Source organism: Buceros rhinoceros, unplaced genomic scaffold (genome assembly GCF_000710305.1).
Source record: "Buceros rhinoceros silvestris isolate BGI_N320 unplaced genomic scaffold, ASM71030v1 scaffold40888, whole genome shotgun sequence".
Lineage (NCBI taxonomy): Eukaryota > Metazoa > Chordata > Aves > Bucerotiformes > Bucerotidae > Buceros > Buceros rhinoceros.
The window spans coordinates 443-10,945 of NW_010428142.1; the positions used below are offsets into that span (position 1 = coordinate 443).

The 10,503-nt window shown below is 58.4% G+C and overlaps 1 protein-coding gene across 1 annotated transcript in view; it reads right to left on the reverse strand.

The window, feature by feature from the left end:
* Nucleotides 1-5,203: 5,203 nt before the first annotated feature.
* LOC104498749 (kinesin-like protein KIF21B) overlaps nucleotides 5,204-10,503 on the reverse strand; it is a gene marked incomplete at its 5' end in the record, with an annotated part of 13,515 nt that continues 8,215 nt past the window's right edge. Inside the window, 7 exons of the mRNA XM_010142166.1 lie at nucleotides 5,204-5,258; nucleotides 6,544-6,743; nucleotides 7,214-7,384; nucleotides 8,132-8,249; nucleotides 8,802-8,966; nucleotides 10,011-10,191; nucleotides 10,476-10,503. The exon at nucleotides 10,476-10,503 is cut by the window's right edge and continues 16 nt beyond it. Of these exons, the coding sequence (XP_010140468.1) occupies nucleotides 5,204-5,258; nucleotides 6,544-6,743; nucleotides 7,214-7,384; nucleotides 8,132-8,249; nucleotides 8,802-8,966; nucleotides 10,011-10,191; nucleotides 10,476-10,503 (918 nt within the window). The remainder of the gene's footprint in view (nucleotides 5,259-6,543; nucleotides 6,744-7,213; nucleotides 7,385-8,131; nucleotides 8,250-8,801; nucleotides 8,967-10,010; nucleotides 10,192-10,475) is intronic.

Consider the following 10,503-nt stretch of genomic DNA (forward strand, 5'->3'; position numbering starts at 1 on the left):
TTCACCCAGCCCCTTTGCCAGGGGCAGGAGGATGGAACAGGTAGTTCTCCCCTCCAAAGCCATCTCTGCTCTGTCTGCTTCATCTCAGCACATTTTATTTGTGAAGACAAAAAGGCAAGGAACAAACACAGCCATTGAAAAAACATGTACATCAGGAGACCGAAATAACTTACACTATTTACAGGAACACATCGAGGTATAAAATATATGTACATGCCCTGTCCTCTGACAAACCCAGGCTGCTGGGCTGGGCTGCGCGAGCCAGTAGACAAAAAGAAAAAAGCCTTCATGAGAGCTGGCCTCTAGAAAACAGCTCTGAGCAAGAAAAGGCACCTGCTATTAGTGAGACTTGTGCAGCAGGAAGGGGTGACCGAGCAGGCGACACACGCTGCAGCGGCCCAAGCCCTGTCGCAGGGCTGGACTGGAGGGTCCTGGGTAGTCCCAGGACGTGGGGGATGCAGGACAGCTGGCAGGTACCAGAGGCAGAGCCGTGATGGACGAGGGGACGAGCCCCCAGCAGCAGGAGGAATGCGCAGGACTGTGCTTTTCTAGGGGTGAGGCCAGGACAGGGCCAGGTGGTCAGGGCTGTGCTGGGCTCCCTCCCCGTTACCGCTAGAACACCATGCAGCATGTGGAGGGGTCGGGGCCAGGGGTCCCCATCCCTGCCCAGGAGGGTGGCGGGGGCTCAGGGAGGACGTGCAGCCACAGGACAGAGAAAAGCTCCAGCAAGTTTGTTGAAAAGCATGTGGAAGCAGTGCTTTTCCTGCAGGGAATCGTACCTGGACCCTGTCCAGCACAGGACAGGAGGACTGGGATAGGGGCACTGGGAGAGCACCCAGGGGAGCAGGCACTGGTTCTGCAGCACCAAGGTAAGAGGCAGCTTCTGAGACCCCACAACAGCTGTGGTTGGAGGTGCTGGGGAGAAACAATGTACCTGGCGGGGGGGGGACAGGACCCCAGTGCTCCAGCTCCTTGCAGCTGGTCAGACAGAGACATGCACCCTCCAGCCCATCCTTTTGTGCCATAAGAGCTGGGGGTGCCAGGGAGGGGGCAGTGCCCAGGCTCCCTGGGTGGGCTCACAGCGGTTGGGGAGCCCAGTGCTTCTGGGCTCCTGAGTCATCTCCATCCCTTCCGTGTAAAGCTCATCACTGGGCCAACACTACGCCCCCAGCAGAGGCTGGAGCCGGTCCCTGTGTGCTGGAGGGAGGAGACCCACGGAGCGAGAGTCAGGGCCTGGGGACAAAAGCACCACCCAGCAATCTAAGGAAGGGAAGGACCTTCCTAGACTGCAGGTATCATCACACCCTTGGTACATTTTGCACCCAAGGGCAAAGCAAAATGAGGTGCACGGTGCAAAGGCAGCTCCAAACTGTCCCTGCAGTGGAAGGGCTGGCAGAGGGACTCAGAGAACACAAGAAGAGACTTAAGCTATGGAGCAGTGCAAGTCCTGAGCCCGAGGAGAGTGCCGCAGGACAGTGCAAAAGGATGGAACAGCTCACCTGCTTCCTCCAGCAGGAAACATCATCACCCTCATCCCTACCCCACCTCCACCTTGGCTGTCCAAGCCCATGGCCCCAGTCTGAGCTTTGAAGGACGTGAGCCCAAGGGGCCACCCTTGCTAGACCTGTTGGGACCTTGTGCTTTAGTGTTTGAGGGAACCCGCCCCCCCAATGAGAGTGTGGCTCGGAGCTGCGAGCCCCTTCCCAAAGCCCATCGTGCCGGGGAAGGGGGGTATGTGTCAGCAACCCAGCCCCGAGCAGGGGGTAAGCGGGGGGCTCCAGGGTTCCCCTGCTTTAAGTTCAGTGCCTGGGACAGGATCTAGAGTCAACTACGTTTTGGGGGTGAAAAAAACAAACATCACACACAAGAATCACCTTCTCTCACCAGCCGCCCCCACCCTGGACAGAGGCTTTTGCAGCACCAGCTCCCTGCTGCTCCAGGCTGCCACCAAACGACAGCAAGCACAGGAAAATGGGGACTAGGACCAGCCCGGTCCAGGGACGTGCTTTGCATGGACGTTGCCCGGACAAGAAGGGCTTCACTGCATCCACAGAGAGTACCTGTGAGAGCAAAGCCAGGAACAGAGGTCCCCTTCCACCTTCCAAAGGGAGCAGAGGGACCCCTGCCAGGCTGCAAGTCAACCCAATAACTAACAGCAATGACACCAAGCCCCAGCCCGAGCCCGAGCATCCCACCACCAGCAGGAGCAAAATCTCAGTGTTGCGACTAGGCTGGGGGATCCCACGGCAAAGGTGAGAGCTGGGGGCACAGGAGGGAGCAGGATGCTGGTGTTGCTGCACTGCCGGGGAAGGCAGCAGGAGCAAAATCTCAGTGTTGCGACTAGGCTGGGGGATCCCACGGCAAAGGTGAGAGCTGGGGGCACAGGAGGGAGCAGGATGCTGGTGTTGCTGCACTGCCGGGGAAGGAGCAGGGAGGGGGACACGGGGGTGGCTCAGGCATGCAGCAAGGTGTGGGTGAGGCCACATGTCCCCAGGGTGAATTCAAGTGTCAAAACCGTAACAACAACAATAATTAAGAGAAGAGAAAACGAAAAAACACAAACTTCCCACCCCATCCCCGAAACGAAATCCAATGACGACAGCACCCAGCTTGCACCATGAGGTAGCTAAACCAGATCAACATGCAAGAGACGCTCCTCTGCGCAGGAAATACCGACGCACGCAGGTACTGACAACCCCCCCAACCCGAGCTGTGCGATCACAGTCATCCTTTGCTTCAGAGACCCCCCCTCTCCCCAGCAGGACCCAGCTCCCTCCACCCATAGGCTGCAGAGCCTTGAGGGCCCCTCAGGGTGCTGCTGGGTACAGCAAAGAGCTGGGTGCTCGGGGTCATCCAGGTTGGCCACTCGGCCCTGGGACATTAAGAGGCAGCTGCAGCCTACACAGAGGAGGAAACCAGTGGCAAAAGGCAAGGCAGGTCTGACCCAAGCCCCCCAAGAGCGGGTCCATCACCGACTCCAGCAGGGAGCAGCAAGGGGTTTTGGGCAGGCGCTGGCAGATCCTGGTGAGACACCAATGCAGGTGGGACCCTGCTACAGACAGTCACACCATCACACACACCCCCCTCCGACCAAGGAAAGGTTAAGCCGGCAGAGGAATGAGCAGGAAAACCCTCCCCAAGACAGACCGGGAGGGTAACGCCTCCTCCAGCCCCCACATCTGTGCGTTACTCTGGGGGCCGCAGTGCCCTGGGCATTTTGGTTTGCCCCCTCCAGCCCCGCCGGGCACAGCTCGGCGCCGTGGCTGCAGCAGGAGGGCTCCTCGCCTCAATGCTGCCGCTGGTCCCCAGCTGTGCCGGGCTCAGCCGTGGTAATGATGGACTGGTCACTGTCCTGGGCTGGGTCACACCCACACATGCCCTCACGCCCTTGACCAAGGCAAGCCGGTAGGATGGGTTTTTTGAACCCAAAAGGCAATCCCCTCCCACCGAATCAATAGGGATGCTCCTGTCTTTCAGGACACGGAGGAATTCCCCCACTCCACCTGGAATGGTTTTAACAAGGGCTGGTGGCAAATGATCTGGGGCTGGTCCATGAGTCACCATGGCTGGAGAAAGCAGAGGGAAAACATCTGTGCTTAACAGGGCAGGTCCTGGAGCCCCTGGCTTCTGAGATCCCAGTTCAGTGCTGGTGGGATCATGAGGAGAAATCCTGAAATTTGAGTTCAAACACTGCTTCTTCTGTGACAGAAAGGAAGTGAGAGCACGTGAGGCAAGAGCACCAACCCTGGGGTCTTCTTGGCCATCCCACAAGAAGCCCTGCCTGGTCCAGGGCAGGATGAAGCAGATGATGGTCCAACAGGCCACAGGAGAGATGGAGGAAAGCTCCAGTGTGAGACCAGGGCCTTGCCAGCCCTCAAACAGGGAAGAGGGAAGAGGGAGCATGGAGAAGCTGTGTCCTTGGGGCAACGCTCAAGAGCTCCCAGCCTTTCCCGGAGATTGGACTGCGCGCGATCATCCACTGCAGGACTGTCTTTCAAGCATGAGGTGAATCAGGGGACTTGTGCTAGCCCGGGGTGTGCAGCCCCTTCTTCACCCGACTCCTGGCACAGCGGACTCCAAGCTGGCCCGTCCTGCAGCTGCTCTGTGCCTTGCTGGGTCCTCTGCAGCTCCCGGATCCACGGGGGACAACAGCCCAACTTGAGGCACAACACCAGGTAGGTGGGTGGGAGCAGAGCCCAGGGGAAGGATTTACAACTTCCAACCTGCAGCAATGGCAAAACAAGATGGGCCATGGGGGGAGGGTGACAAATCCAGCCTTGGCTTCTTTGCCCAGTAACCTCCATTCTTGCTTCACTTCTCCGTCTTGAGGAGGTTAATGTGCTGTGGGAACCCACCACAAAACCCCTGCTGAAGGGTCAAGAGCAGGGCTGAGCGGCCCTTCCCTTCCCCACTGCGGAGCAGGGTGGGCTCATGAGGAAGAGCCCGAGAGCCACGGGTCAGCTGAGTTTGTGACTGGGGGTTGGAGAACGCCTGAGAGAACCGCAGTAGGTTTGTCTGGAAGTCAACTGATGGGCTCTTCCCAGGTGTGCTGTGCCTCCTGAGCTGGGACATGGTAAAGGAACTCAGAGGTGCACACCTCCAACTGCTCAGGACAGGGAGACGGAGGATGGGGAACGGTGTGACTGCCTGGAAATCCTTCTGCAGATCCACTCCCCGGCAGAGAGGGTGTCCCACAATTAACATCTCCAAAGAAGCAGCATCTCTATGCTGTGGTCCTGGCCAGCAGACACCAAACGTCCTCATGGCTGTGGAGTGGCAAAAAACTCCTGCAGGAACCAGCCCCAGAGCCAGTGGGGACAGAAGCAGCACATCACGGTGGAGGCCACATGAGCCCACAGTGGCAGGAGGGAATTGGATGTCTCTGAGATGGAGCCAAGGAGCTCTGACCCCCAGAAGTCTCAGCAGGCATTAGAGAAGAGTGGGTGAGAAGACAGACAAAACATTTCCTGGTCACTGGAAGATCACCAAGAAACCTCAGCAGGAGGGAAGATGGAGCAGACGGTGCCCCACAGAGCTGCCTCCTCACGGGAGCTGGCAGTACCAGATGGGTCATCATCCACCCACTGAGTCAGGCACAAAAACCTCCTGTGGCTGGGCTGAGCTCCTGTGGATGACCGGGACTGGGAGGAGGGAAAGGTACCCCCACCTTCTCCTGTCACGTCTTCCAGGCTTTTGGCAGTTCCTAGTTAGACCCTGTGGGTAACCTCCTCCCACTCCAGAGCTTCACTGTCAAGTCACTGAGAAACAAAGGTGAGAGGGACGGCGTGACCCAGGGGCTCCCGCCGGAGTCCCACAGGCACGCTGCAGAGAGGCACCACGAGGAGAAACGCTCCCCACCCCCAGCCCATGGCAGCATGCAGCCCACAGGACCCCCAGACCCTCTGCTCATGGAGGTTGCCCAATCCCCTCTGGGGAGCAGGCATGCCCAGTGGGGCTCAGCCTCCAGCTCACCCCACTGGCAGCAGTTGGGACAAAGGGAAACGGTGACCTCCAGTGCTGATCCCAACGACAGGACTCCTGCGCCCCTCGAACGAGCTCTAACTAGGTCAAAGCGGTGACACCCCAGGGAGCTGCTGTGCTTGGTCTCCCCAGGGCATGGGCTGCTTCAGGGGTGGCTGCTGACTCCTGGCCCATCATCCATGCAAGGGTGAGGGCGGGCCACGGCTTCCACAGAGCTGCCACAGCAGATGTGGGGCCCTCGACAAGGACAAAAAAACAAAAGCAAACCAAAACAAGGTGAGGGTATGGCTGGGACAAGGGGCGAGTCACTTCTAGCCAAGATTTATCAAGTGGGGAAAAACGCAAAATAGTTTCATACCGTGAGGAAGCAGCTCAGACCAGAGAGAAGGAAAGAAAAAGAGAAGAGAGAGGAGCCAAAGCAACAGAGAGAAAGACAGGGAGAAAGAGATGGAGAGAAAGAAAAGGAAAGGAAAGACAGAAGAAGAGTGCATGAGCGAGAGAGTCAGAAAGAGCAGGAGGGTCAAGGCAGACTAGTAGCACGGCCCTTTATGGCAAGGACGCGTCGTGGAAGGCAAGGGGTGAGCCCAGGCACGTAATTCCATAACTTTACCCGGCAGTCGCTGTGGCACAGATGGGAGGTGGGGAGGAGGAAAGACAGAGAGAGACAGAGAAAAAGGAAGGGAGAAAAGGGACATGGTCGAAAAGAGGATATCAGAGTCTTGCTGCCAAAGAGGTCCCCGAGAGCAGCAGGGGATGCCCAGCCCCGGGGGAGAGGGGTCCCTGCATGGGGGATAACCCGGGGTGTCACTGGAGTGGAGGCAGGGTTCGGCTGGGGGAAAAGCTGCTGGCACCGTGGTGGGCAGGCCGTGTCACGGGGCAGGCTACGATGGGCAAGAGGAGATGAAGGGGTGGAGGGACTAGAAAGTTGTGAGACTCCCCCCTTCCTTCCCTCCCTGCTCCCGCTCCACTCCGCAGAAACCCACCCAGGCCCTGGGATGACAGTTGAAGCCAGGGGTCTCCCACCTCCCGGGGGCTCTGGGGAGCAGAAAGCCCGGGGCTCACCTGGAGGCGGTGAAGATGTGTTTGGAGTTGGTGCAGATGGCGTTGATGGGGCTGTCATGCCCCTTGATCTCCCCAACCGGGGTGAAGGTGTCTACGTTCCAGACTTTGATGACGCCTCCTCGGCAAGCGCTCAGCACCATCGGACGGCCAGGGATGAAGGCCAGGGCACAGACCCAGTCTTTGTGGGCGTTGGGGATTTGCTGTAGGTAGGGGCACAGAGCAGAGATCGTGACCAACCTCATCTGCAGCACCACCAGCAGCCTCAAGCGCCCAACCTGGGAGGCTCAGCTCCTCCCCGTCACCCCGAGTCTGATCTAGGTCGTGGGGCGAGGGATGCAAAGTTAGGAGGCCAAGGGAATGGATTCAGAAGCCAGGGCTTGGTTTGTGCCCTGGGCAGCAGACAACAATCCCGTCTTTAGAGAGGAACATGACACCCAGCACCGTGATCCTGGGTGTCCTACGCAAGATACGGGGCACAGCATAAGCGAACAGGGGCACAGAGTCACCTCACACAGGCACTGCCGGATTCCCGAGAACGGGAGCACCCTCCCTGGTTTGCTCAGTGAGGACACTGGCACCAGGTCCCTGAAAGGTTCCCCCAGACGTCCTGGGCAATCCTCTTCTGCCCCACGTTACCCTGAGGACCTCTGCTGTCCACTCCCCTCCTGACCTGGATAAGTTCCTGCTGCTCCAGATCCCACTTCTTGATGCCATTGTCCCTGGAGCCACTGAAGAGGACGTCTCCCTGGATGGCCAGGCACTCAATGCCGTCGTAGTGAGGGGGCTCGAAGTTGTGAGTGGGGGCAATGTTGCCCACCATGCCCTCAGCAATCTCAAACACCTGGGGAAAAACAGCAGCTGGAAGACCCCAGACAGCACTGGAAACAGAAGTGACCCTCTCTCGGAGGACCTGGCCATCACCTGCTGTTTTCTAGGCTTAGGGCACCCTGAGTGATGCTGGAGAGGGGAATCGGCATTGGCAAGTAGAGGCTTTTTCAGGGCTGAGGTATCTCCAGAGGTCCTGTCACCATCAGGGGAAGTATGCCACCAGAGAGAGCCCCATTCTTCTGCACTTTACTCACGGTGAGCTTTCACACTCCTCCACGAGCTAAGCCAACAGCTTGCTGCTGTCAGATGAGTGGAATCCTGCCTCCCTCATCATCTCATCATCCCTCCTCACTCCCCTGCTACCAGCTCCAGTTCAACCAGCTAAAGACCAGCAAAAACCTCAAAGGAAGGATCAGACATTTGCTGTGCTGGAGCTGTGAGGAAGCAGGCATGAATCACCTGTACTGGGGAGGAAAATGGTGCAGAACAGGGTGAGCTGCTCATCTGGGTCAGCCGTAACATGTAAGTACCAGCCACAGAGCCCGAGGGGTGAGAGAAACGCAAATCCATCTCCAAGGGTGCCCTTGTATTGGGGACCAAGCAAAAGGCAAGATCTGGGGGGAGGAGAAACCCACAAAAACCTCACATGCAGAGGTGAGAACAGAATCTGGGTGTGCTCAGGATGAGAAAAGAGACCTTAGGGGTTACCAACATCTGGGTTTCCCTCCACAACACAAGGCTCTGCCCTCGAGGAGAGTACCTTGACGTAGTGATCCTTGGAGCCTGTGACCACCAGGTCGTGGTTGCTCGCCGTCTGGTTCACCGTGAGGCACATCACAGGCCCGATGTGGCCACTCAGCTTCCCGACGGGCTGCAACCTGAGTTCCAAACCATGGGTCAGCCAGTCCCTGCCCGGGTGCTGAGACTCCTCCAAGGGGCTCTCCCAGGCTGAGACCCCCACAGCGCTGGAGCCCCCAGTAGGGGTTGGTCCCTTTGGGGGACTCTGAGCAGGGACCCTCCTCTTCCTAGTGATGTCGGGGGAGGAAGGCAGCCTCGGGACACACCAACATCTGGCCCTCTGGCTACAGAGCCAAGGCTGCAACAAGTGGTCAGCAGCCCCGTGCCCATCTGGCAGGGAGACGGGCGAGGGCAAAACCAAGCGGGTACTGCTGCTTGTCCCACACGTCCTTCCCTTTCTCCTAAGCTCCACCCAGCTCATGGACAACCCTCCCACCCCAAGTAGCTCCACTGCTGCTCATCAACTCCTTGGCTCCCATAGGAAAGGGTCCTGATAGTCCTTATTTCAGGTAAGTTCCATTGCTAAAAAGTTTCCACTTTCCCTCGGGGGAGTCGTTTCAGGCCCTTATGGTAAGACAGTGTTCACTCGGCTTCCAGAAGCTGTCCTGCCCACCCCAGCACAACTTCCTCACCTGCTCAGCTCCCAGATGCGGACAGAGTTACCAGTGGCAGCATAGAGCATGGTGCCCGTGGGGTTGAGAGCAATCTGGTTGATCTGGTGCTCTCCCTGCACACTGGTGACAGTGCGCGTGGTGGTCCCAGCACATGCATCCCCGGAGATCACTTGTCCAGAAGATCTAAGGGAGAGAGAGGTCAAAGGGGGAGGATGAGCGGAGATCAGAACCACAAAGGCCCCACTGAGGAACTGCATGGGGCTGTTGGCTCCAGGCTGGCACAGGTGGGTCCCACACTGGGGAAAGGCCCTAGAGGTACCACTGTCTCTCTGGCCACAACGGGATCAAGAAGACCAGGCCAGTGCCCTGCTTGGAGAGAGACCCAAGGATGTCGGGTTTGTGGCTGACATGGAGCATCCCGCCCTGGAACCACAAAGGCCCCACTGAGGAACTGCATGGGGCTGTTGGCTCCAGGCTGGCACAGGTGGGTCCCACACTGGGGAAAGGCCCTAGAGGTACCACTGTCTCTCTGGCCACAACGGGATCAAGAAGACCAGGCCAGTGCCCTGCTTGGAGAGAGACCCAAGGATGTCGGGTTTGTGGCTGACATGGAGCATCCCGCCCTGGTTGCCATTTGAGGGCTGCTCTTTTCTCCTCCCATTCCTCTTTACTTCCTGCAGGAAGGGCTGGCAGTGCTGGCGGTCAGCAGAGGGAGGCATTTGGCTTCTGCACTGAGGGAGATGGACCTTCAGGCCAACTCAGACAAAGAAAAGAGCTCTATGCTGGAGCGAGCTGGTAACCCTGACCTGCCATTCTCTCCTAACACTGCCCTGCCATTCTCTCCTAACACCTAAGCCCTGCCCCAGACCAGCAGACCACAGCTACAGCCCATCTCATGCTCCTTTCTTGTTCTCAAACTCCTCATAAAGATCTGAGTTTCCCACTGGAGAGCCTGTGATTTACCCAGCCACGATGCTGTTAGGGGCTGTGCCTCCTCTGCTGGCTGCCTTGGCCACCCCCAAAAGTAGCTTTTGCTGCAGGAGATCCCCACAGGTCCCCTCACCCCAACCTCCCTGTTCCCTCAGGATGTAGCTCTGCAAATTGGCACTAAAGCTGCTGGTACTTGGCCCTGTGCCCAGCTCCAGCTGGTGCTGGGACTGGCTTCTGCAAAGCTAGAGGTGCCCAGAGTGCCCAGGGTTCCCCCAGCTTCTCCTGCCTGCCACGTACGTGAGGGTGCGGATGCACCGGGCTGAGTCCCGGATGTCCCACACTTTGATGTATGACGTGGACACGGTGAACACCAGCCCTGTGTGGCTGCAGTATTTGATGGAAACCACGTTGTTCGGGTGACCCTTGAGGGAAGCAATTTCTTGGCCCGTCACCAGGTTCCACATTTTGCAGCTCCGGTCTGCGGGAGGAAGAAGATGCCCAAGAGCGTCAGGCTGGGGGGTGTCCTCCAAGGGCATGGTGGCTTGGGGACAATACCCCTTCTGAGCATTGCCTCCCGCCATGCACAGAGCCAGAGACGAGGCAGTCAGCCCCGGCAGCGGGGCAGGGCAAGGCCCAGCGCCGAGGACAGGAAAGAGGAAACATCCCCATTGTGCCCACCACTTCACGTGCTCCTCTGTGCCAACCTGCTCCCACAGCGTCTTCAGGCCAGCAACCCCCATGTCCTCTTCGCCTGCCACGCACCTTTTGACCCAGTGAAAAGCAGCTCGTC